The sequence below is a fragment of the Mytilus galloprovincialis genome, chromosome 2 (assembly GCF_965363235.1).
Source record: "Mytilus galloprovincialis chromosome 2, xbMytGall1.hap1.1, whole genome shotgun sequence".
Lineage (NCBI taxonomy): Eukaryota > Metazoa > Mollusca > Bivalvia > Mytilida > Mytilidae > Mytilus > Mytilus galloprovincialis.
In genome coordinates, this window is record NC_134839.1 from 57,797,909 (window position 1) to 57,824,827 (window position 26,919).

At 31.5% G+C, this 26,919-nt stretch overlaps 1 protein-coding gene and 1 long non-coding RNA gene across 2 annotated transcripts in view; one reads left to right on the forward strand and one right to left on the reverse strand.

Annotated features, from left to right (window-relative positions):
- Positions 1–243: 243 nt before the first annotated feature.
- LOC143063942 (uncharacterized) lies at positions 244–4,163 on the forward strand. The gene is made up of 3 exons (XR_012975145.1): positions 244–559; positions 2,895–3,107; positions 3,976–4,163. It is a non-coding gene; the product is annotated as an uncharacterized LOC143063942 (long non-coding RNA).
- A 193-nt stretch (positions 4,164–4,356) lies between these two features.
- Positions 4,357–26,919, reverse strand: part of LOC143063940 (uncharacterized) — a 34,831-nt gene continuing 12,268 nt past the window's right edge. The window contains exons 5-24 of the mRNA XM_076236402.1: positions 25,819–25,863; positions 25,435–25,487; positions 24,600–24,724; positions 23,711–23,796; positions 22,279–22,485; positions 21,128–21,199; positions 20,438–20,535; positions 19,272–19,393; positions 18,814–18,926; positions 17,300–17,506; positions 16,789–16,821; positions 16,187–16,257; positions 15,115–15,224; positions 12,242–12,342; positions 10,460–10,663; positions 8,686–8,756; positions 8,135–8,253; positions 7,603–7,712; positions 6,242–6,457; positions 4,357–4,854 (exon numbers count right to left, since the gene is read on the reverse strand). Coding sequence (XP_076092517.1) covers positions 4,832–4,854; positions 6,242–6,457; positions 7,603–7,712; positions 8,135–8,253; positions 8,686–8,756; positions 10,460–10,663; positions 12,242–12,342; positions 15,115–15,224; positions 16,187–16,257; positions 16,789–16,821; positions 17,300–17,506; positions 18,814–18,926; positions 19,272–19,393; positions 20,438–20,535; positions 21,128–21,199; positions 22,279–22,485; positions 23,711–23,796; positions 24,600–24,724; positions 25,435–25,487; positions 25,819–25,863 — 2,186 coding nt within the window. The 3' untranslated portion in view covers positions 4,357–4,831. The remainder of the gene's footprint in view (positions 4,855–6,241; positions 6,458–7,602; positions 7,713–8,134; positions 8,254–8,685; positions 8,757–10,459; positions 10,664–12,241; positions 12,343–15,114; positions 15,225–16,186; positions 16,258–16,788; positions 16,822–17,299; positions 17,507–18,813; positions 18,927–19,271; positions 19,394–20,437; positions 20,536–21,127; positions 21,200–22,278; positions 22,486–23,710; positions 23,797–24,599; positions 24,725–25,434; positions 25,488–25,818; positions 25,864–26,919) is intronic.

The following is a 26,919-nucleotide window of genomic DNA, read 5'->3' on the forward strand; positions in this document are numbered from 1 at the left end:
CCGCAAGTCTCCGAATAAAAAGGTAAAGTAGGTCAAAGACGCTAAAATTATTTTATAACATTAAACATTTTAGCATCGACAGTAAAGGAAGCTATAAGGTATTTATCTTCTCATTTTAATTATTTTGATAAGGAAACTAGATAAAAATAAAGCATCGTATAGATTTTTAAAACAAACCGAAGTATACAGTATATCGAACATCCTTTTATTTAATTCATTCATTTTATTTTCTTTTTTTTCCCTTTACTCATCCCTTATTTACGTAAATATGACTAGACAGTGGTGGATCCAGAACTTTTCCTAAGGGGGGCCCGCTTCAGTCATGCTTCAATGATTCCCTATATAATCAACCAAATTTTTCCCACGAAGAACCCCCCCCCCCCCCCTGGATCCGCTCTTGGTTCCATCTTGGTTCTATTCTAGATCATTCTAATATTCCCGTTGAACGTAACAGAAAATAACCGCAAGTCTCCGAATAAAAAGGTAAAGTAGGTCAAAGACGCTAAAATTATTTTATAACATTAAACATTTTAGCATCGACGGTAAAGGAAGCTATAAGGTATTTATTTTCTCATTTTAATTATTTTGATAAGAAAACTAGATAAAAATAAAGCATCGTATAGATTTTTAAAACAAACCGAAGTATACAGTACGTCGAACATCTTTTTATTTAATTCAGTCATGCTGTTTTCTTTTTTTTTCCTTTACTCATCCCTTATTTACATAAATATGTCTAGACAGTGGCGGATCCAGAACTTTTCCTAAGGGGGCCGGCTTCATTCATGCTTCAATGATTCCCTATATAATCAACCAAATTTCCCCCTCAAAGGGTTTGGGGGGCGCCCCCTGGATCCACCTATGCTAGAAGTTTTAAAACCACCCAATTAGGACATGTTGTTTATATGGCTAACGATATGTGCATCTAGCCACTTGACCAGTTGACGACTTGCATATATATTTGATTGCACATTTATTATCAAGTTCGACTGAATTTATTTAATGGATTTTTAATAATGTCAAATTTGAAAGAAATACATGTGAAGTATATGTTAGAAATCTTTTTGTTCAAAACAGAATGTTAAAAGACATATAAAGGAAAGTTATGATCAATAAGTTGGTAAGCTTTAATTAGTTGGAAAAAAAGTTATAAATATAATAAAATGTATAATTATGTACAATAAATTGGCAAATTTGATACTCATGCAGTCGTTGTGAAGGGCATGCATATAATCATTCGGCCAAAAATAAAGAAATCAAGATTAAGATTGAATATTATTTTTATAATAAAATTAATTGTACATGTGTTAATGACAGTGCTAGTGGGATATATATCACCAGCACAATAGTAAGAACTTCTGTGTTGGCGCCATGATTTAGGAACATAAAGAGTTACACTAGTCCGTCTGTCCCGAATGTCCCATAAAAACAGGTTCTGATCTTCTTACTTTAGTTTGCCTCAATCAAATACTTCAAAACCTAAACACAATATATAAAAGGAGCTGATGCATGAGTGCCAATGAGAACTCTCCACAAGAGACTAAATGACACAGAAATTAACAATTATACAATGTAGCCTAGGTCACCAACACGGTCTTCAACAATGGGCAAGGTTCATACCGCAAAGTCAGCTTTTAAAGGCACCGACATGACAATGTAAAACAATTCAAACGAGAAAACAAACGGTATAAGTTATGTACAAAAAATAAACGAAAAACAAAATAGGCACGTGCATATAAAATAAGGCGGGGTTAAACATGTTAGCGGAATCCCAACCCTCCCCCGTATGTGGCATGAGTGCCAATAAGAACTCTCCACAAAAGACCAGATCACACAAACACTAAAAACTATGGGTCATATGCAGCTTTCAACAATGAGCAAAGTCAATACCGCATATAGTTATCAATAAAAGGCACTGAAATGACATTGTAAAACAATATTCAAACGAGAAAATAAACGAACAAATTTATGTAAAAAAAATGAACGAAAAACAAGTATGTAACACATAAAAAACGACATTCATTGAATTACAGGCTCCTGACTTACCACAAGCACATACATACCGAATAAGGCGGGGTTGAACATGTAAGCGGGATCCCCACCTCAACACAAAATCAAATTTGAAATTTTTAAGTGTCACTTTTACCGTTCAAGAGTTATCATTATCATGTCCCTTTAAAAAATATAAGAAGTGCTGACTATTTCGTTTCCTTTGTCTTAAATAAGGAGGCCCCTCATGGAGGGGGGGTCCTAGTAATCACATAATCACCATTTTTTTGCCAATATAATCACATAATCATTAAATATTTGCTTATCTTTAGTAATCAAATTATCATAAACTAAAAATACAGTCCTAGGTAATCAAATAATCATGAAATATTTGGCTTAATAATCAAATAATCATTAAAAAAACGGCCAAGTAATCACATAATCAAAAACCCCATGAGGGCCCTCAATAAGTCTGACTCAATCAAATGTTATGAACCTTATACGCGATTCACATTACCCCATAACACAGATCTGTGAAGCTCAATATTGGGTCACGATGGCGTCACTGTTCATGTTTTTTTTATATGTAAAAAGTTGTGGTACGATTACCAATGATACAAATGTCAACCCGGAGCCTTGAGATAGGAAAACTGCTAAATCTATTGTTTCTGTTCTTTAACTTTAATTTGCCTCAGCCAAATGTTTTGAAACTTATTCACAATGCTTATGGTCACAAAACGGTCAAAATTACGCGAATCCTGCATCTATATGTGGAAGTTTACTCATTTTTTTCACAAGCAGGGGCATCTGTGATTAATAGACATATTCTACATTTACTTCAGTAATCAGCTTATTTTCTTCCATTGAATTCTTTTTTAAATAAACTGAACTTGCACATTTTTTTTCAGGATCTCGGTGCAGTTTGGTAACAGACAGTGATATCAAGTTAAATGTGACCAACTTAACAAAGTGTTTCACTAGATTGAGCTCTCTGTCTAAGTGTACTTTAATGGTTCTTAGCATTGAGTTCAGTTTATTGATATGCGTATACCTTCTGTGTGAATTTTTATGATGTAAAAGCAGACTATTCATACCTACATGTCCATGAAATGAAATCTAAGGTAAAATGATTGAAACATTTTGCATTATCTATCACAGCTGGCAGAATATGATGCTACTGAAGCAGTAAATTTTCTTACTTGATATTCACGGAAATTAAAGGATTTAGTTTCATCTGAACCAAACATTCTAAAAAATTGAGAATGGAAATGTGGAATGTGTAAAAGAGACAGTAACAATGTCAAAAGAGCAGAAAGCAGTCAAAGGCCATTTATGAGTCCTCATAGCTGACTATGCGGTATGGGCTTTGCTCATTGTTGAAGGCCGTACGGGGACCTATAGTTGTTAAAGTCTGTGTCATTTTAGTCTTTTGTGGATAGTTGTCTCATTGGCAACCATACCACATCTTCTTTTTTTATATCTTCAACAAAGCGAGAAAATCCCTCTTCCAGAGGCGGGCTTCAGATGGCCCTTAACAAAATGTGTACCAGTTCAAACTTCAAATTATAAAATCAACTTACAATTAAAAATATACAAGACTAACAAAAACCAGAGACTCCTGACTTGACGTCAAGGTAATCATACCAAGAGACACATCCAATATGCAAAGGTCAAGAGTCAAAAAGTCATAGTCTGGTCAAGAGATTCTTGTGAAAAAAAAAGGATTTTGATAAAAGGGTCATTGTGGTACACTAAACTAACAATATATCTTATGTATCTAATATATCTTAGAAGATGTGGTACGAATGCCAATCATACAGTTAATTCTCCATTTAATTCAAACAAAATATACAAGTTTTACATTGAGGACAAAGGTCAAGCTCACATGAAGTTTCTCGTGCCAATAGACTCATATAGAAAACCTAGGGCAGAGACAGAAACACAAGACATATAATAACTAAACTCAATTGAATGGAACTTGTATTGCAGGTCACTACAATTGCCTTCAACAAAGAATATAAACTCTCGCAACAAAGCAAGATTAACCCCGTCTTTCACTAAAGTTTGAGCAGGATTCTTTGCAACGATTATCTTAACACATATAATTGAGAATCGAGTCGTGCAGTTATGTCAAGAAATTAAAACGGTAAGATTAAACATTAAAACAGTAAAAACTAGCCTAAGGGTTTACCATTAATTTTTAACCCAACCATATGATAGTACTATGGTAAACTTATGGATACACATGATACAGTCATGAAATTGAATATTTGAAATAGTACGACCAGAACAATACAAGACAGAGTTGTAAACAAAAGAAAGTAATGATGCATATCGAATTTTTAATTCCAATGCACAAATTAGGAACCGTAGTTTTCATTCAATTTATTTATCTAAAATGTACGCTTGGGTTAAACAATGGAAATTAACACTGTATATTTATATAAACGATCAATCTTGTAAATAAATAAATAAATAAAGGCATACTTGTTTAACTTTCGATTTCGAGTATACTTTTTACCAGGAAAAAAAGAGTCGTAAACATTAAATGTATTCATAATCCTAATAAAATAACATATATATCACTGAAAAAAAATTGTTTCTATTTTCTTTACACGAAAACACATAATATAATGGCATGGATGCATTTACACTACAATGAATCTTAAAATAAATATCTTTAAAAAGCAAGTTTTTTATTTTATAGAACTTTTCATTCAAATTGCTAGTTCTTTCAAATTGATTATTCAACATCAGGTATTTTATATATCGTCAACAGTGTGTTAACATTGTAGATAACATACACGTATATCTGGACAAATAAAGTCTAACGATCCAATTATCGTCATAAAACTGATGAACAGTCCACTGAAAAATAAAAACACGTATCAATGAGTGATTTAACATGGTCTATACAATCATTGTACACATCTATATGTTTGTAATCTGTCTTATCTAAATTAGCTCCATGCATAATACAATACAGCTAATTTATTCCATCCTACAAAAATCTACCCAAAAATATATATATTAACTGTCACATGACCTACAATATTTTATATTTTTTCTATTAATCATTAATATAGTCACAATGGTTCCCCGATAGACTCATGATTTACATGTGTCATTTCATGGCCTGTTAAACCTGACTATGCAGTATAGGGTTTGATAATAATTGTTGTCGCTATGGTCATCATACTACATCTTATTATTTTCGTATCAAGGTAAAAAAAAAGTTAAATGAAAAAACAAATTACTTTAAAAAATGCTTCCTCTGTATTTGACATGTTTTGAAACTTAGCTTCCAGATTGTTTGCTCATCAAATGTAAATATTAGATGTTTTAATAAAACATTGAATGCTTCTTTTTGTGATTTGTTTTGGTGTAGAAACGTTGACTTAGACATATATCTATGAATCGTGATAATGGAAGTGCATTATAATCATAACGTGTGTACATTCAACGTTATTACATCCCTTCACAATTACAAAACAAAATATTCAATATTAATAAGACCGAAATATAATTTGGTAAACAATTAAATCTCCAGCTGTATCAAAGTTAGTACACATGTTCCCTATGATATGATCTTTTTAACTGTAATGCCAAATTGAGGATTGGACAACAATTGCACGGTCCACAAAACATAGAAAAAAAAGATAGTTCAAGTGGATCATCTGTGTACTATGGACACATTCCTGTTTAGTTTGTTGGCTTTTTTACTTTCAACAAGTGAAACTGCGAGCTACTGCTCATTGATGATACCCCGCCGCAAGTGGATAATTTTAATAGTGTAAAAATATGCAAGTGTTCGGTAAACAGGAAGTTGTTGAGTGATGAATCTGAAAAGGCATCACACGGTATAGCTGACATATATAAACCTTGAAACCAAATTTCAGAAATCCTTGTATTGTAGTTCCTGTGAAAAATGTGACGAAAAATATTCATCGGACGGACGGACTGACGGGCTGATGGAATGATGGACTGGTGGACTGATGAACTGAAGGACTGATGGACTGATGGACAGACTGATGGACAGACTGATGGACAGACAGAGGTCAAACAGTATACCCTCCCCCTTTTTGAAAGCGGGGGTATAAATATATTTGCAACATGTTTTCTGTTTCTTGGAATTCTTGTGCAAAGTGGACGTTGATTGTTTCAAATACAATATTCGACAAATGACAAAAATAATCTAGTCCTTAAAATTCATTGTACCATAGGACAGTATGTTTTTGTAATATGTTATACTGACCTTCGTGTTTTACTTCAATCATGACATTTCTGTCTACACATGCTAGGTCCACAAATCTTAAAACACTAGCTTTAGTCTCAGGTGTCATAGATTGAGTTCTTGATAGAATTGACAGACGTTTTCCTTTTTCACTACATTGGCCATCCTCTTCAATATCTGTACATATGTATGTTACCATGGTATTATCGTAGTCAGTAAACAGTATTTTAAATGGATCTAAAATATAATAATTTGTCTTGATTACGGACTATTATTATTTTTTTTCATTCCTTACCTTTATTCTAGTTACTCTTTGACATACTTGTCGCGATACAGGCTTTTTGAACTGACACCAGGTCAATCAATCAATCAACCAATCAATCAACCAACCAATCAATCAATCAATCAATCAATCAATAACTCTTAAACATTGCTAGTCCTTTCCTGCTAGAGTTCTTGTCTTGAAGTATAGTTATACTCAATTGTTTCTTGTTAGTTTTTTTATATATATATATATGTATTTACCCTACTGTTACTTAATAATAGCAATATTAAGTGGTATGACGCTAAAGACCGATATTTTACCTACTTTATTATTTTGAAAAAAGCATACTTTTATCTAGAAATTTTGGACATGCGTAGAGGCAATGAAAATCGAAATATGAAAGAAACTGATAACGTCTGTATTTGGAATAATCGAGTCCATCTATAAATTATATCAGTATTTAAGGACATACGATAGATCAATGTGTATTTTCTTAAAAATTTTCACATAAAGTCGATTAAACATGCAATTTCCTATCGTTAATTATCCATTTTTAGATGGTGACGTTCCATTGTCACCATCTTACGGTGTTTATATATCTCAACTTGTACGATTCGCTCGTGTATGTAACAATGTTTTAGATTTTAACGAGAGAAATTTATGTATTACTGAAAAATTATTACACCAGGGTTTTCGATATCACAAACTAGTCAAAACATTTACTAAATTTTATCATCGGTATAAGGAGATCATTCGTAAATATAGCTCAACATGCAGCCTTCTTATGTCCCAAGTCAATAGCCTCTGGCATTTGTTAGTCTTGTATTATTTTAACTTTTAGTTTCTTGTGTACAATTTGAAGTTTAGTATGGTGTTCATTATCACTGAACTAGTATATATTTGTTTAGGGGCCAGCTAAAGGACGCCTCCTGGTGCGAGAATTTCTCGTTGCACTGAAGACCTGTTGGTGACCTTCTGCTGTTGTCTGCTCTATGGTCGGGTTGTTGTCTCTTTGACACATTCCCCATTTCCATTCTCAATTTTAACATTACAAAAAACCTTTCCCTTTGCAATTCCTATCACAAACATTACTGAATATATAATAATAAAAACTTACGGAATCCTGGTTTACTGAACTTAGAAAGCACTGTGGCTAAGAAATCACCATGACTATTTCGTCTCTTCATGTTAGTATAATATGGTGGCTGAACGCATGTTCCATCTGACCTTTTATTAATAATTGCTTGCAGTTAAGTATTGCAGTTCAAACTTTATACCATGCCCATATTGTCGAAAAGCTTTCTTATTTCTTTGAATGCAGGACAAATACAAATAACATATTAAAGAGCATTTCTGATTCTCAGCCTTGTGTCTTTTTTTTCTTCATCAAACCCATTTTGTAAAATAACATTATGTATTAAAACCTTAAAATTGTCACTAAGCAACCAAGAATTTTTCAACATTATACCCGAAGAATCTCTTTATTTAAAAGAAACAGTATACTAGTGATTGGATTACACTACGTTTCTGAATTTATATTTCCATTTGTTGTATTATAGTTATCAAAGATACCAGGCTTATAATATGCACATTGTCTATTTAGGATGCTATTTTGTGAAGAGATATAACTTTACTCGAATAAAACTTACTGCAATTTAGTAATCTTAAGATTGATATGTCCATCTTCATCTAAGCTGAACTTTAATGTAGCGGAATCACTAGTATTAAACTTGTTCATACTCCTAATATCATACCATAAACCTAAAATCTAAAGAAGCAATTGTCCTCATTTAATCAGTACAATTTGTAAAATGATAAACTTTTGCTACTCAGAATAAACCACTCCTAAATCAAAAATAGTGTTATTTAAATCTATTAAATGTAACATGTTTTAAAGCACGTTAAAATTTTTTGTCTAGATACACTAAAAAAACTGAAAAAGGGAGATTTCTCGACGGATGGCTACTTCAATAATGAGATGTTAGTTTTAAATATATTTTTTTTTTCATAAGATTTTCCAGTGAGATTAGCAAAACTTTTTCAAATATGATTATGGAACTTACGATGCAGCTTTTAATAAATATGATTTTTCGATTTCAAATTAACATTTCTATAAGGTTATACTAAACGATGGTAAGCAACTTATGTTTATTCTTAATTCTAGGCAAACATTAAATATACTGATCAGCTTTATTTCTACCTTTCGAATATCAATATTTTCCATTGCCGGTATGTCATCAATTAGACAACTTTGGTCCTTTTCACAATGATCTAGAATAAAGAATTACAAGTAAAATTCATAAAATGTTTTAATATACCGGTATTCAAATACGTCTTTTAAACTTTTGAATGTGTCGGAGTGTTAATTTTATTTCATGCTTGCATTATCCATTACTTTAAAACTGTACATATACCAAGATGAGTAATCTATTCATAAGAAAGACCTTATTATTGGGAAGCTATTCTAGTCTTACATATTTTATTCGTCAATTTAAAATCAAGTCTTCTTGAGGTAAATAGAGAATAAAAACAAAAAAGATATTATCGCCTTTGTTTGTATCTTAATGTAAAGAAAAATAACTGACATTCACTTTGAAGACATGCATTTCAACTTTATCGACCTCACACCATATGTTAATGTGCAACAAAGATATCAAGCTTCATTAAATAGATATAACATTCTAAAAACATTCAAAAAGTGTTGAGGCTGCCACTTTTCTATGGGGATGTAGAATTGAAGAAAGATTTTTTATATATCATGAAAGTACAGAATATTTTACAATAATCAAGTATTACTCCCGGTTACCAGCGGACCACCAGCATCGGTATCGACATAGTGCTATATTACAAATAACAATTAATAAATTGGGTGCGTAATAAGGGCTTTTCTAGATTATTTTTTTTTCAGGTACGTGTTCAGAAGTTATTAATCAGACATGACATGCACACACAGACAGAGAGACATACGGACTAATGGAAAGACAGAGTTATTCCTGTAAAAGAGGGACGAACGATACCAAAGGAAAGGTCAAACTCATAGATTGGAAATAAACTGACAACGCAATGGTTAAAAATAAGAAGACAAACAGACAAATAATAGTACAGAACACAAAACATAGAACACTAAAGACTAAGCAACATGAACCCCACCAAAAACTGGGGGTGATCACAGGTGCTCTGGAAGGGTAAGCAGATCCTGCTTCACATATGGCACACTTAGTTATTACAAATTCGGTAAAAAGTTTAATTCAGTAGGTCACAATCGTGACGAGGGCATGGTATTGTAGTTACGACATAAGGAACATATCCTTTCCTTCGTTGGCAGGTATATGAGTCGCTGATAGATTGATATAATTATATTCATCTAATTATGTTCAGCTGTTTGCTTTGTTTTATTTGTATCTTTTTTTAGGAACACCTTTCCATGGCTGATTTTTATAAATTACTGACAAATAAGATCGTATTGTTTTAGCAATGCCTTGAAAACTGAGATGTAATGCTAACACGTAGGATACAGTAATCTAGTTACTGTGGATTCATTATTATTCGTTGGATACCAATTTTCGTGGGTTTCGTGGGTACAGGTGAACCACGAATTCATATGTTCAACGAATTACAAATTTCCTATAGGCTTTGTATATAGAAATCGGCAAACCACGAATTCAGATATCCACGAAAATGTAAATTTTCTTCAATCCACGAAAATTGATATCCACGAAAATAAATGAATCCACAGTATGATAGATATCCCTACTCGTGGCGTAGTTTTTGAGCGACAAAATATCACAGTTAAAATCAAACTAGACCTCTATATTCAGGATATTATGTTGAGAAGAATATAATCTGATCCATAGCAAGAACTGTAAATAATAATTTAGGTATTATCAGATTATTTAAATCAATTGTAGAGACAGTAAAACGTTTTCATTACAAGAATAAAAGCTTGTCAATATGGTACTTATATTCGTAATTACCTGTAATTTGTGTTAGGTTCGCGGATAGATCTTCACATGGTAATTTGAGTTTTGCTTCTAATAACGAACGTCCCATTGAATCAAGAGTTTGTGTTCTACTGAGTATACTGACTCTGTACAGCAAACATTCACCCTGTATAGTCTCATCTTCACACAGGTATAACACTGCCACTTGGTAATCGGTGTAAATTATTTTACCTGTAACTGGTATAAAAAAAAACATGTATTTAAACGTTTTTTTTTTGGGGGGGGGAAGCTCAGCAGTATTCAGAGTGTTTTACTTGGTACGCCAGACGCAAGTTCGATTGCATAAATCTCATTTGATAGAATTATAATCAAAACAGATTAAAGCCTTGATCAAACATTGTAATTTGAGAGCCTTGAAAACAAAAATTAATAAAAAATAAAGTTACGGTCATCTATCACCGGAAGTACTAATGTATGATGCATTTTGCGGACGTTGTAGCCTTGCTGTTTAATTAAAGTATATTCAAATCACATTTTACAAATATAGAATGTAAAGGAGTAGGTCCAGTAAGACCCCTTTTTGGCCTCAAAATACAGCAGTTTTACAAAATTGTTAAAATGTAAACTTTTAGTTATTCATTGGAAAGTAGAATGTTTCTGCTACATAAATATGGGCTGTTTTTGACAATACAAAGCACATATATAGGGTACTAGCATCATTAAGTCATGCTAAACTAATGAAATCTTTACATTATAGTTAAATTGTAGACGGTTTCCGTCTTAAATGAAAGTGGCCGCATTTGTTTTCATTCTTAATATTGAATTGTAAGTTGTAATTCATTCTTGACAAAAAAACATCTAAAAAGTGATATTTTTTTGGCATATTTGATAGATTTTTCATATTTATGCTTGAATCGGAGCGTTATTGATGACTAAATCAGTTAAAATCATTCACATAAACTAATTGAATTAACTGAAATAGTCACTTAAGTGTTTAAAAAGTGTTCAAATTCTATCGTTAGAGGAACCTGAAATTTGAGGCCAAAATCGGCCCTTACCGGACCTACTCCTTTTCCCGAGTAGCATACGAGTTTTTCTTCTAGAAATATAAACGTATGTTATAATATCAGAATAATCTAAAATTCAAAGGAAAAAGTCAGAAATTATTGGGAGTTTTTTTTTAAATGCGAACTATAATTCACATTGCCGTAGCTGTATTTGTCAAAACATTTTGGAATTTTTGGTCCTTCATGTTCTTCAACTTTGTCCTTTGTTTGGTCTCTTATTTTTTTATTCGGGCGTCACTGGTGAGTCATAAATCAGGAATATGACAGTTGTTGTCAAATCAGGTTAATGTGTTCCGTATTTTTGTGATTTTACTTTTTTTGTGGACGAAATGCTCGTCTGGCGCAAATACACAATTTCTATCTATGATGAGATTATTGTCGTCAGAATTTGCTTTAAAAAAATCATTAATTAATCACTATTTTAGACGGTCTTTTCAAAAACGCAATAATAAATGCTAGCAAAAAATTATGAATGTACACTACTCTCAGTGTTTTTTAATTCAATCGATATATTTTCCATCTTATTTAGATTTTAAAACAAGTACTTATTTAAACATAATACTTATCTTGAAACTTCTAGTTCCCAATCCTATATTCTATATATAAAAAAGAAGATTAGGTATGATTGCCAATAAGACAAATCACAGCAAGAGACTAAATGACACAGAAATGAACAACTATAAGTAGTATATATGTTATATATGTATTATTCTATAATAATTGTTGAACCATGTGAATGTCTACTTACAGTATCCTCTATAGTTATGGTTTTGAAATGAGATTAAAATCTCCCCATTATTGTTATGCAAAACACTAGTTCCAGTGTTTGTGAAAAGCGAGGTGCATAATCTGCCAAAAAATAAAACATTTAGTTGATTCCTTATGTTATGTTTGTAAACTGTTATCCATCGTAATAAACTATGAATATGAATTGTTTTATTAACAACATTTTTAAACATATTTTATATATATTTGATCAATATGATATAATTTTTAACAAAACAATAATTTGCCAGTCTTTACAGGTTCAAAAATCAAGGTTGGACGGTGGTATTTGCAATATTGTTGACAAAACATATGAGTGTGGTTCGCTTTGTTCGGATTTGTTAAAGAAATATTCCATGCCTTCTGTACTGTCGGTTGACGTATATTTGCACTATTAAGTTCCTCGAATAACATGGGTATAATTTACACGATGTGCTGTGTTAAATGCTTGGTTTACTGAATGCTCAGATATATTAATCGAAACATTGCGCCAAAAAAACTTAAAGATTGAAATGCTTCATTTACTGGATCACTTTCAACTCTTCACGTTTTATTCAGAGTTCGGAGTAAAAGTTTGAAGTGGTCCTATTATCATTTGAATGTATTTCGATTTTGATCAGAATGCAACTTCTGTAGTCTATGGTGTTTGTGCAAGAACCAAACAAATGAAAATTACACTTCATGAATATAGCACGTTCGAAGCTTTTCTTGGTTTACCTTAATCAAGAACGCTCAAACGTAATATTTTTCAAACTAGGAATGTATAAAACCTTTAAAATGTAGAAAGTCAATGGAGGCCTAGGTTAAATTTGACCTAGGGAGTTTGAACCTTTGTTTTCTAATTGTTCTGAATTCATCAAAGGAGAATTTTTAAACACGTTACTTTATAAATAATGTTAGCATTGAAGCGATGATCAGATAATACCCCGAAAACTAGCAGTCATTCTAAAGGAGTATCAGATTAGTATTAATAAATAAAAACAAAACTTGATAAATTTGGTACGGCCTAAACGATTCTCTGTATTTATCCTCTTCGATGTCTTTTAGAATGTAGTCAAAGCTATCTTAGATAAAAATGATTAATACATTTGGCCACTTTTTTTTTATTTGTTGGTTTACGGATCCGCTGACCCTGTTTTTCCTAATTTTAAAATAAAAATAAAAACGATTTTGCAGATTTTTTTTAATTCCGCCGACCCTTTTCTGTTTGAAGAAGTACAAATAAAAATAAAAACATAATAAAAAAAGATCGACTTTTCTTCCTCGAGTCGGAATACCCTCGGAGTGGATTCGAAAATCCTGTGCTGTTCCGAAATACCGTGCGGTTCCCTGTTCAGTCAACGTTTTATCATGATCTAATGCGGGGAAAAGGAACCAGTTAAAAAGGCGGTTCCCTATTTAGTCAACGTTTCACCATGATATAATGTGGTGAAAAGGAACCAGTTGAAAATGGTGGACCAGATACGATTTTACTATACTTGGATTTACACATTGATTGTTGGCGATTTTCTGTGTAAATTTAGCGGTTGAACAAAATTAACATCGCAGTCGTGAATAATAAAACTGAAAATAATTTTTGAGATCGTTTTTGGAATTTTGTCGGCAAAGTTATTGGACCTCGGACCACTGCTAATTTGAACCCCTGTTTCAGACAGTTATTGAGGTTGACAACGGGTCAATTTTTGTTCAAGTGTTGATCAGAAAGTTTAAAACACGACGAAAGGGGCTGTTTTAGTTCAATTAAACATATGAGGTACCTGTCCAAATAATTATGACATCTGGCAAGGCTTCCTGGGTTCCCAGAAAGAAGAAAAAATAGCCTTGCCAGATGTAACTAAAGGGAAGGATATTTTAACTTGCTGCCAGGGATGGGTGTCTGATTAATTGGCCTTATTATATAAATGCCTAAATATCTTCCCACCGAACACATTAAGATTTAATGGAACAGAGATGGGATATGGTGAACAAGATCCCAAAACAAAATCAGAAAATGTATTGCTGTCATAGAATGTCTGACATTTAATATCACTTCGACATTTATAAAAAGGGACAATCACAGGACACTTCGAGATATAAGTTTATACTTAGCAGTGTAAAATAGCATAACAAAATTATGTTTATATGTACCACATATGAAGGCATATGACATGAAGAGTGCATGGTATTTCCTCCATAAGATTGTATTATGTTATGAGGAATTTTGTCACTCCCTTATTTAAATTTGATAAATAAATACATAGAACAAAAATCAGAGACATATATGTATCTGCTTTCATCTTTCTACATTGACATTGGACTCCTTGTAACACATTATTTAAAACAGCAAGAATTAATACCAGTTTATGAAACGATCTGCATACATGGTTAGTATTATACTATAGAGTAATGTCATTGTTTTTTTCTCGATTTTTGGTAAAAAAAAAAAAACAGTATTTAATTCCAATTTTTTATTTTTATTTTTTTTTCGACCTCCTACCTTATATTTTTTCATTATTTTTATTTTTATTTTTTTTTCGACCTCCTACCCTTCCCTTTTTAAGAAGAATCCCGTAAACCAACTAATAAAAAAAAGTGGCCTTTACAACAATGCCGATATATTCAATGTTAAATGTCACCGTATAATCCAAAGTATTTCGACATGTCTGTGTTCTCGTGAGATTTGCAAGAAACGTGACCATATGGATATTTGACGACCACCCTAATCGTATGCTCTAGAACTTTTTCTTTCAATTGATACCAAAATTAGCTGTGTGTTAGATAGGTGTATTAAAAACCTTAACAAGAGGCCTTTTCTCAAATCGGCGCTCGCCTAATAAGTATGTTTGAATACATTTTGGTGTTAAAACAAGATTTTACCCGTCCTTTCGTCCAAAGCCTTCCGTTATGAGAATATCTTCATGTAGCCTCATATCAAATCGATGGAGCATAGGGTTTGTACCAGCAATCACATACCAGCTACCTGCCATCTTAAACACAATCATACAAAATAAATGTGGTTCAATCGTATTTTGTAAAATATATCGAATTGATGACAAACGAACTCTGTCATTACGTTATAACCAAATAGATTAAAATCAGCGCAGCTACTCATCACATGAATCTTAAGATGGGTTTTCAAGGTATATAAAAAAGTCTTTTTCTTTTTTATTACTTGTGTTTTCTTTCAAAATTCCCAAATTCGCTTATTGATCGTGGCTACTTTCAGAGTCTACCAAAGAATGTGTTGAATGATTGAAATTGTTTTTCTGACAAGTTTTGGAACATCATTGTTATCAGGTCATTGTCTACAGCTTATTTTCTACTTCATTTAAACAATGTCAGGTTGTTGTCAATGATAGGTACAAATTATTCAAGATACCAGTTTTATAAATTTCTACTCAAGACGTGCGATTTGTCTGTACAATTTTCTCAATGACGCTCAAAAACACAAACTCATAGAAAACCAATGTACAAGTAAATGCAGTAACAGTAGTATACCGCTCTTTAAAAGTCATAAATCGATTGAAAGAACACAAATCCGGGTTACAAACTAAAAACGAGGGAAAACATCAACTATAAGACTATAACAAGAAAATAACAGGACACAGAAGTGTAACAAAAAAACAAACAACGATGCAACATGCATAGAAACGAACTATTAGCTAACAAATGTCATATTCCTGACTAGATACAGGACACCTAAAGAAAAAATGGTGGGTTGAACCTGATTTTGTGGTTAACACCATCTTACTGACTGTATAATTTAACCCTCACAAACAGACACTTAACACTCAACAAAATATTTCCTTTCATGTAAGTACTGATGCACTTTCCACTCACCTACAGGTATTGATATGTGGCGTCAACCCATTAAATGAAACTCAACAATTGATAAATAACTGGTTTAAACACAATTCTGAGTTTTGACCAGAGTTTACATTATCCTTACCTGTTTAAAACTGACAACTTTCTGTGCAGGAATGTCCTTTACATTGCAGTACCCAGGATTTATTTCATGATCTAGACGTCACATTTAATATATAAACCATATATAAATAACTTCACAAAATTACTTTGATTACACACTTCTTTGTTACTTTGAATTCATAACTTACTATCTTGTTCGACGTTCATAAGAAACTAAATATCCAAGCTACTATCAAATATTTGCAACATAATATAAGCACATTCTTCCGTTTTATAAATGTTTCTTGATTTGTTTTTCGTTGGCGTTATAATGCCGTAACACTGACATTAGTAGTCTGTAATATTCACATACCCCTTCAAAAAAGTACAAATGTCGAATTCAAATAGTTCTGTCAAATGAACCTCAGCACATACATGAATGACCATTATATCATAGTAATACATGGATTTAACTACGGTAATTATTGTATTTGTGCGTCTCCTTAGAGTTATACTATTTGTGTTATAAGTCAAATTTTAGTAATTTATTTTGTGTAGTCAATGAATATATCTGTGTCGGTGTTAAAATGTCTTAACATGAAGCTTCATTTGTCATCTTATAACATTAATACAACCCAAATTTACCTGTCTGTGGTATAACCCAATCACTACAGTCAACTGAAAAAGATGAATAACAGTAGATTTAATTATAAGTAATTATTGCGTTTTATACAAATTACAGTTGCAAGTGACGTTAACGTATTAAACTAACATAAGGTTTAAACAATATAAGAAATTTTCTTATTTTTACCAATTGGATACCTATGTTCTTTTCCATAAAATGTACAAATTGTCTTCCCCTAAAATTAGGTTAAATAGTTATCAAAGTTACCAGGATTATAATTTAGTACGCCAGACGCGCGTTTCGTCTACACAAGACTCATCAGTGACGCTCTTATCAAAATATTTATAAACAATGTAATCGCAAATAAAATGATAGTCTTCTTTTAAGCAATTTATACTTAATGAAATAAGTTCTTATGTTTACAATAGAAAACTTGAATGTGTTGTATTTGCAGAAATGTAAGAACTAAAATGTTTTTTTTTTTTTAAAAAGAAAGGTTGTCATCGATTAGCAGTCGTAATAATCATTTACCATTGTGTACTGTGTCTTGTAGGAAGTCAGTTGATAAACACAAAGAGGGAAATAGTGACAAGATTCTCTCCCTTGTTGCTTCATCTATCGTACGCTTTCTACCATACAAACTTGCCTCTGCATGCTTACAGTTACCATTTTCATCAGCACCAAAGCAACCATAGTGTACAGAGTATGTACCATCATAATATATTATTTTGTAATCCACTAAAGAAATTAAACAAAAAGTTTGTTAAAGGACATGCTTATTTTTACTGTCTCTAGCGTAACTTGTCCGTCTAATTCGTGTTAACATAATTGCATCAACATTCATTTTTAGTTTTGTATACTTTTTATATATTTTTTTTAATTTTGTCAAATCGATTAAGTCTTTTATCAATTCGTTTGATGTGTTTGAGCTTTTGATTTTGCCATTTGATTAGGGATTTTCTGATTTGAATTTTCCTCGGATGTCAATATCTTTTGTGATTTTACTTTTTACTATGAGTGATTCTACTGTTACTTAATTAATAGTGTTCCAAATGGCAAGATCTATGTTTTTTCAGATGTTTTTTGTAGACTTGAATTTCAATAGTATACGAACATATATATTGTGGATGAGGAAGACATACCGAAATAAAGATTACAAATTACTTGATTTCTTTTTTTTTTTAATCTTGCAGTTAAGTTGATATATAATTGACGTTAAACCTCATCTGCGGTTTATTCATTAACAAATATATTTTATACTAGTAACAAAAGAAACGATACATGACTTTGAAATAAAATTTATCAAAAAGTATTTAATATAAAACAAAATGAGATATACTATTTTAAAAAGCTTTCATTTGCAATGTATGCACATGTGATAATGAAAATCAAAACTTGTCGGAAAGTATCTAAATTCCGTGTAAACGAGCATAGGGTGCAAATTAGTTTTGCGGAAAGTTGAATAAAAAATCGACAGATAATTTTCTAAGTACTAAATAAAATTTCGAGCTTCTTTAAAAAAATTTGATATGCTAATCAAGTTATGTTCATGTTGTAATTAATGGGTTGAAATATTGTTTTTTTCAAATTTTTGGGAAAAAATTGTTTTTTGAAATCTCAAAAAATGCAAAACTGTCTGTGGTAAATCAGTTGATAATGTATACATTTTAACGATTTCTCGTGGGGCCAAACTTTGCTTAACAAATAAACAAAGAAACTGTATGATTTTTAATAACAAATTGATGGCAAACATTGTCTTTACTTTTAAATGAGAGGTTGGCATCATTAATTGGAACTTCTATTTTTAAAATTGTCGTTTTATGTAAATTTTGTAAAAAAAAAAAAAAAATCGCGAAGAAACGTCACGAAAGCAAAAAAATATTTTTTTTTTTTAACGGATTTATATTTCCATAATGATTAAGTATTACTACCTTCAATATTGGTCCAATGAACGGAAAACTTTATCTTAAATTTGAAAAAAAAGTCTTGTATCGTTTCTTTTGTTGACTAGTATATAATAACGTATGATTTAAATAATTACTTACTCCAAATAAACACCTCGTCTGGTCCATGTAATTTTGCCATCATTTCTGCATCGTGTGAACTGCCTTTTAAATGCTTGGTATGGCTTGAAATTGCAGGACTGCATTTGTTGTTACTAAAATATTTTTGTTTTAAATGTTGATGCAAGAAACTTTACATCTATGCATTACTAATAGATTGCAGATTATCACAAACTTTCTTGTCGAAAACAGGACATTTAGTTTGTCTTTTTTTATCGCAAAATACTTTAAGATACAATAATTGATTACTTTTTCATGTTTTTATCGATTTTATTTTGGTAACTTCCATATTTTGTGAAGAAAAAAAACATTAAAAGTGATGTTGAACTAACTGAAATGAGATGAAAACTAAGCTTTTAGTTTTCGTAAGTTATACGTTCGTGTTTTATTTGCACTATACCGAAGAAACAAAAACGTATTTAGTTTAACATTTCACTTACATTGCTCCTGAATATGCACTGTGTAATGTACCATCATCTTGATATTGGAAATAAACCACAGCAGACTCAAATTGGTTTGCAACATTCATTGGTCTCGCTAGTTCATACCAAAGTCCCGATAGCTACAATTCGTATATGAATTTAAACGATAATTAGTTTGAATAATTATTTTGTGTTCATTGTCATAGTGGTGTGTATAAAAATGACCAAACTTTTTTATTACTATTCTTTGTTAGATTCCATTTACATGTCCGTTTTTTTGTATGTTGGCCTTTACTTATGTTGTTGGTCAGTGTTTCTGTTGTTCCGTCTTTTTCCTTTCATAGTTGATATTTTTTCGTCGGTTTTATTTTGTTATCCGGATTTGTTTTTGCTTATTTGAATTATGAAAATTGAACAGCGGTATACTACTGTTGTCTTTATTTACATACATTTCTATATAATTTAATTTTGGATGTAACGCGTCTTCTGATTGGCTGACGTTATTTTGTTATGAGCCCATAGACATAATTTAGTCATGTGACCGTGACGTCATCAACGTTTCTTCATGGTTTTCTACGGTTTAAAATGGAATTTAGAATTAAATTATAAGAAATGACTGTAATATTTTTTCTGTCTATTCGAAATAACATAAAAAATGTGGTGCACACTGTTAAATGACCCGCTACGCGCGTTATTCAGTGTGCACCAATTTTTTTATGTTATTTCTTCATAGACATACAAAATATTACAGTCATTCCTTAAGTAACTTCGGACTATGATATTTTAGTTCTAGTTTTGAATCTAATACTAGTTATTATATCAACCACTGACCTCCGATATTGCCCAATTTGCAAACGTTCATTTGCATGAAAACAAGTGCGTCCAGAGTACCTTGAATCATGAGTGGAGTAAAACGTTTATTCCCTTTTAAAACTATTTTGTACTTCGTGTTTAAAATCGGATATGGACTTTATTTATTTTTGGAAAGCATTGCCTTGATTTGGTGCATGTCTGTACTCGTATCTGATAAATTTGGATCGTCTGGACTAGCATTCGAAATCTCGAGAAAACGAAATTGATATGTTGTCTTTCTATAACATGTTACATAAACAGTATCTCATGAACCCTATTTGTCTTCGAACGCTTTCCCAATAATAGATGACATAAAATGTAGATATAAGTACCTGTGATAATTGTAGAGACTCCTCAACCGGTATACTACTTAGTTGACATGATCCAATTTGCATTCTAGCTAGTCTTGATGTAATATGGTGAGGTATAGCTAAACAAATTAAAAAGGTAACATCGAAGAGGTGTAAATATTTATTGAGATACAGTATTCACGCGTAGAATGTTTTTTCCCATTTTTATTCCAACTTTCTGGTCCTATTTATTCTTTGTTAATTTATTTCATATTTGATTACTATAAAAGATTGTTTTTTGTGTCCTCTTTTTCACATTTAAAATTATATCCCGAAGGTTTGTTTTGTTGATACAAAAGAAAATGGATGTATAATTTTGAAAGGAAACAAAATAAGAAGGTTATCATGATGTATGAAAATAAAGAAAAACATATTATATATCACAATTATTTATGTGTGTGTCTTTTTTTAGTAATGATTTTCTGATTTCTATGTTTTAATGAAAAATTAACAAAAAAAACAAATAAAAAACGAATAACCTGATGCAGTTACATTTTATAATATAATTGAAAAAAGTTTAGTTGTGCATACTTGCAGATAATTAAGGCATCACTATGGGTTATCTTAAAAAGCTTTTCCTTTTTGATCTGTTATCAATCAAGAGCAACGTTTATATGCAGATTAGTTTGTTTTTTACTTAGAAAGGAGTGTTAGGATTAAAAATATACTCACATTCTTTGGTATAAAGCATGGTATCACTGAACGAGATGATACTGTTGATAAGATCTGGAACTCTGCATAGCTCTAAAAAATTTCAATATTTTATTTTTTTCATATATGAAAATTACACCTTTGTTTTAGACAAAATTGTATATTAAGAGGATCTTAAATTTCATGCCTGGGTATGTCCAATAGATTTCTTTTATCCAAATAAACTAAAAACCCTTATTTGATCTAAAATAAATGGTATGAGAAACCCGCCTGGGTTCTCTGTTTACGATTATGTGTCCATTATACAGATATACAGAGTACATGAATAAGAGAATGTGTATGTACAATTTAGAAGATGTGGTACGATTAACAAAGAGCCATTTATCAACCAGAACCAAATGACGTCTGTACATAGTGGACGTCACCATTGCAATTTGTTCTATACAGTATCATTACAAAAGGGATCATGTCATATTTAGTAGTCGAAAAATAATTCCAAAAACTTACAAAAACGTTTCTTTTTAGGTATAAAAGGTTTATTTATGAATCAATATATTGATTCCTCCTGTCAAAAAAATAATGTTAAGTTTGTGTTAAACAGTAGCGTGACTTGAATAACTTGTATGACAGGCTCAACAATATTTGGGACCATGCGCACATTTTCATAGTTTCCCTGAATATGTTGTTTTAATAGATCTTTAATTATATTAGAAAAAAAAACGAAGAAGAGCAATGAAAAATAACAGGAAAGGAAGAAAAATAAAAGAAAAAAATGAAAAATAAAATAAAAAAGATGGAAAGAAAAACTATTTCAATTTGACATTCAAGTAAATTATGAACAAGATTTTAAAGAACGACTGTAGGTCGGTTGGTAATCCTTATCATTGATCAATTCATATATATTTTTCAACTGGAAGGTATCAATATCAAAGTAAAAATAGTTTATATACCTATTAAGAAAAGTAGACTATAACAATTCATTGTTTTCATTCTCTATAATGCTGTATACATCTCGGTTCCTTATATGAGGTGTTAACCATAACGAACGAAGTTTATATAACACTTTTAATTGTTGCACACTGACATATATATCATACAATTATAACAAATCAGTTCACAGTTATAATTATTAGATCGAAACCCTTTGAATAACTAATTAAAAAATATTATACCTGCCGTTTGACCAACGCATATGTCATATTTCGTGCAAAAGTGTTCAGCATGCCTGCCTTCTAATTTCTTCAGAACATCCAAAGTAAAAGGTTTGATGTCTTGAACAAGACGTTGTACTCGACTTTTTGTACATTGTCCCCCTTTTCTCTCATAGCATATGAACAACCCAATGACATCTTTTTCGATTTCCGCTATCCAAATTTCCCCTATAAAATAAAGTTGACTAACAAAATCTATAGAATACATATACAAGATATCTAATAAAATTGAGAATGGAAATGGGGAATGTGTCAAAGAGACAACAACCCGACAATAGAAAAACAACAGTAGAAGGTCACCAACAGGTCTTCAATGTAGCGAGAAATTCCCGCACCCGGAGGCGTCCTTCAGCTGGCCCCTAAACAAATATATACTAGTTCAGTGATAATGAACGCCATACTAATTTCCAAATTGTACACAAGAAACTAAATTAAAATAAGACTAACAAAGGCCAGAGACTCCTGACTTGCGGAGGGGTTCAAAACTGTTTTGATTAAATCTTCCACCGTTTTTTATTTGACAAGTCGACGAGTAGTATGTAAATAGTTATCAAAGGTACTAGGGTTATAATTTAGAACGACGGACTCGTGTTTCGTCTACATAAGACTCATGAGTGCCGCTCAGATCAAAATAGTTATGAAGCCAAACAAATACAAAATTGAAGAGCATTGAGGACCCGAAATTCCAAAAAGTTGTTCCAAATACGGCTAATGTAATCTATTCCCGGGATAAGAAAATCCTTATTTGTCGAAACGAAACCTGCTTCTTACATCCTAAATTGTAAGCTTGGTAACTTTTATGAGTGTCTGTTTTCAGTTTGATGGAAACGAAACACGAGGATATTCCCGGATTTAAGTAATGACATTGACGGTATTTTTTTCTGAAGTAAAATCCAAATGCAATAAACTATTAAATTTCTGATTTTCGTCCTAAAGACGAGTTTTGAATCACGTTTTTGTTTGTCTTTCTGTCTGGTCTTATAACATCATTTAAAACTAATTTACTATTAATATTATCTTATTGATTCTGTAATAGTGACATTTTCAACGACACATTGGTTATTATCAGTCTTAAAAACATATTAATCGCAACTACACATTTTTATTTGTATACAGACACAGTTTAACCAGAGAATACACAAGACCAGAAAATTGACCAGAAAGCAAAAAACAGCCCGAAAACATCAATTGGTTTCCAAAACAGCAGGAAAATCCAGCACCCGGAGGCTTAGATTTTTTGGTATTTTTCAACAAAAATATTCTTGATTACGTATTTTGAAGGGTCTCAGTTTTACATTTTCCTTCAAATTCGGAGTTTTTGTTATTCTAATTTATACAAAACAAATTAAAAGGTATTTATATCATACGCAGATAATATGGAAAGACAACTTACTTGGAATAGAACTGCCTATCTGCAAAAAATGGCCTTCTGAAATTTTAAAATATTTCCCCAACTCTATTTCTGAGCAAACGTTATCCCTGAAAAATAATATTTCCATCTGTGTTTAGATTGTATTACAAATGAATTATGTCATTGTTCGTATATAACGTTTGCCATAAACATCTGAACATTTTTTCTAGTTTAACATTTAGGAGATAACTGTATTGTGTTTTAAGCTCCGACGGCATCAGTTGGGGATTTGATGGTCGCAAATTAAGTTTACTAGCGACGTTTTAGCGGAGACAGTAAACGGGTAATTGTGACCATCAAATCCCCAATTGATGGCGTCGGAGCTTAAAATACAATACAGTTATCTCTATTCTAATGACACTGACAGAAAACAACGTTAAAACATGTATTTAAAATCTGTCATATGCCGTCGGCGCTTGCGCGAACGTCCCATAGCATCAATTGTCAATTGATGCCATGTAAATAAGTGACGTTATCCAATCAAATGGGACGTTACAAACAATGTTGCATGAGAATTCGAGGAGGTTGAACAGGCGGATAAAATTTAACAGATGATTAAAATGATGAATATTTTTGTAAATGTTACCTGCATGTCGGACACATAAAAGAAAGGTAAGCAAAACTTATTATATATGTACATACCATGATTCGATTTGAATACGCAAGACGCGTGTTTTTTATTAAAACTCAAACCAAACACTTTTAAAAAAAAGTCAAAACAAATACGTCAGAAAAAAACAATCCTACACGTTTGGCAAAACACATCACAAGTAACTGATTTCATGGATACGAAAACCGTAAAACATAGTTGTATGCCCTAATGAGTAAGAGAGAGAACGAACAATATATTTAAATGAATTGAGACACTTACCTTCGAGTGGAGCTCGTTACATACAAGATATTATCGTTTTGGCTTTCAGTGAATTTATAAGCAGACATCATAGCATCTTCCCCTTCAGCTGCAGCAACATACATAGAGTAAAAGTCACCAGTTGGCTACCAATAGAAAACAAAATTTTTAATACAGGGGCTTTAGTTATTATTTGGTCCTTGGGATCTAATATTTTTTTAGTATTCCTTTTAAAATTATGTTACATATATAATCAAAGGAGAGACAAAATATACCAAGGGCATGACAAGGCTCATAAGTCGGAAATGACAATGAAAAAAAGGTAAAACGACTAAAAGATAAACAACCGTATACAAAAAAAAAGACACCACATACCTAACTAATGAATGATCAAACTCCTGATACACCAGTTTTGTTGCTAAGTATATATCTTATCAAAGATCCTTTAAATGAAATGGTTGACGTCTTTATTTTAAACAAAACAATTTGACGCCTTACTTTTTGGTTTGTAGGTCTTTAGCCAAGAGTTTACATGAATATTAAACAGAGTACTTTCGACCTCTACTTTGAAATGAGCTTAAATTGTTCATCGGTTGTGCAGTTTGATGGAACAAATGCTCACTAAAACTCCATAAAGTAATTCATTCTTTCGAATCATAAAAGATAAAAATCAAATGCAGTGTCATGCATGCATTTTGTTACTTTTGCATTATTTTACAGGACAGTAGCAACTGTCAAAAGATTTCAGAACATTTATGCGTATATCGTTTTAAATTGCATTTTATAACTTATAAAACAAACTTATAAACAGTTAAACAACTTGTTGTACTAGCTCTAAAGTATTTGATCTTTTTACCCGTTTCTTAGCCAGAGCAACGTGTTGTTCATTAGGAGCGAAATAGCAACCACCTACAATGTGTAAAAAAAGAAACATAAATGATACAACACAAATAATGGTATTTTTATTTATCAAGCTGATTTTTGAACAATTTAGCTCTTTAAAATTTTTAAAGGATTCTCTTCCATATGTTATTGTAATTACAAAAGGTTAACTCGATAGAACTTGTGAAACGATATATGGAAAGGAAATTATAACAATAACATCACCTATTTTGATGCAGCAGACCCCTTATACTATGTTCTATGTCTCCTAGTTAAACAAAAAACTTTTTTTTTCATTTGTGATTAAAGAAATCTTTTTTTTGTTCAATGCATATATAGTTTATTGTTATAAATATACCTCCTGGTTTAACTGGTTCCGACGATGAAGGAGTTTCACAGTGACCTGAAACGTATATAATTGACATTGATGAATTCATTTATCAATATCAGTTGAGGTTTTTTCTACTGGAGCTTTGCAAAAACACTACATGTCACATCAAGGGCAGATAACCACATCCTCAATATTAGTTTTTTAATATTTTATTACAATTTGGATGTTAGAAGTTGCTTGTACTTTTAATCTGTTTTACACTTTAGACTTTAATAATAATTATAAAAATTGCGTCTCCTGAAGGTATTAATAAAACATGAAAAAGTAAGCAAGAAATATTTTTTTTCCATTCTCTACGTCACAATTTTATTATTAATTTCAATAAAAAAAGTGTACGATTCATGGTATTGATTTTTCATGTCAAAATGCCATATTTTGATTGCTAAATACGAGGAAAATAATTTCTTATATCCCATGCAAATACTTTCTTAACCTTCAGAGAGACGTTTGCTCTAGTGTGTGTTTCAATACATACGGATGAATGTTATGAAGAAGATGTCATAGTGTTTGACTAAAACTGGAAATTTAATCTACAGTAATGAGAAAAAATTAAATAACACAACCTCTAAGATATGTGTTCTTTAAATAATGTGTGAAATTGATACGAACACAACATTTTCGTATACCTCTTCGTTTGTTGTTTTTGTGTTGATGGTGATACCGTTAATTCTATCTATGTGCTGTTGTTTTTTTTTTTTTTTTTTTTTTTTTATAATAAAACAAAGTTCTAATATTTCCTAAATACGTCACTCGAGGAATCTTAGTATACCATTTTTCTCGAGAGAAAAAAATCAAAAAACGAATCCCCCTGCCGGCCTAATAAAGTCATTATATGTCAAAACCATTTGGGAACGGCCGGTAACTTAGCTTTACCATTTACGACTGCCTCTACGAAAGGTAACGGGAAATTGAGATCCATGAAATATAAATTCGTGAAATAAAATTTCAGTCACGAGACCATGAACCCACTAATAAGCTTAGTCGACAGGGATTCGTGGAAATTCTTTAATTTCAAACGTGTTAAAATCAACTAAATATTATATTTTTATTTTAATTCGACACTGTCAT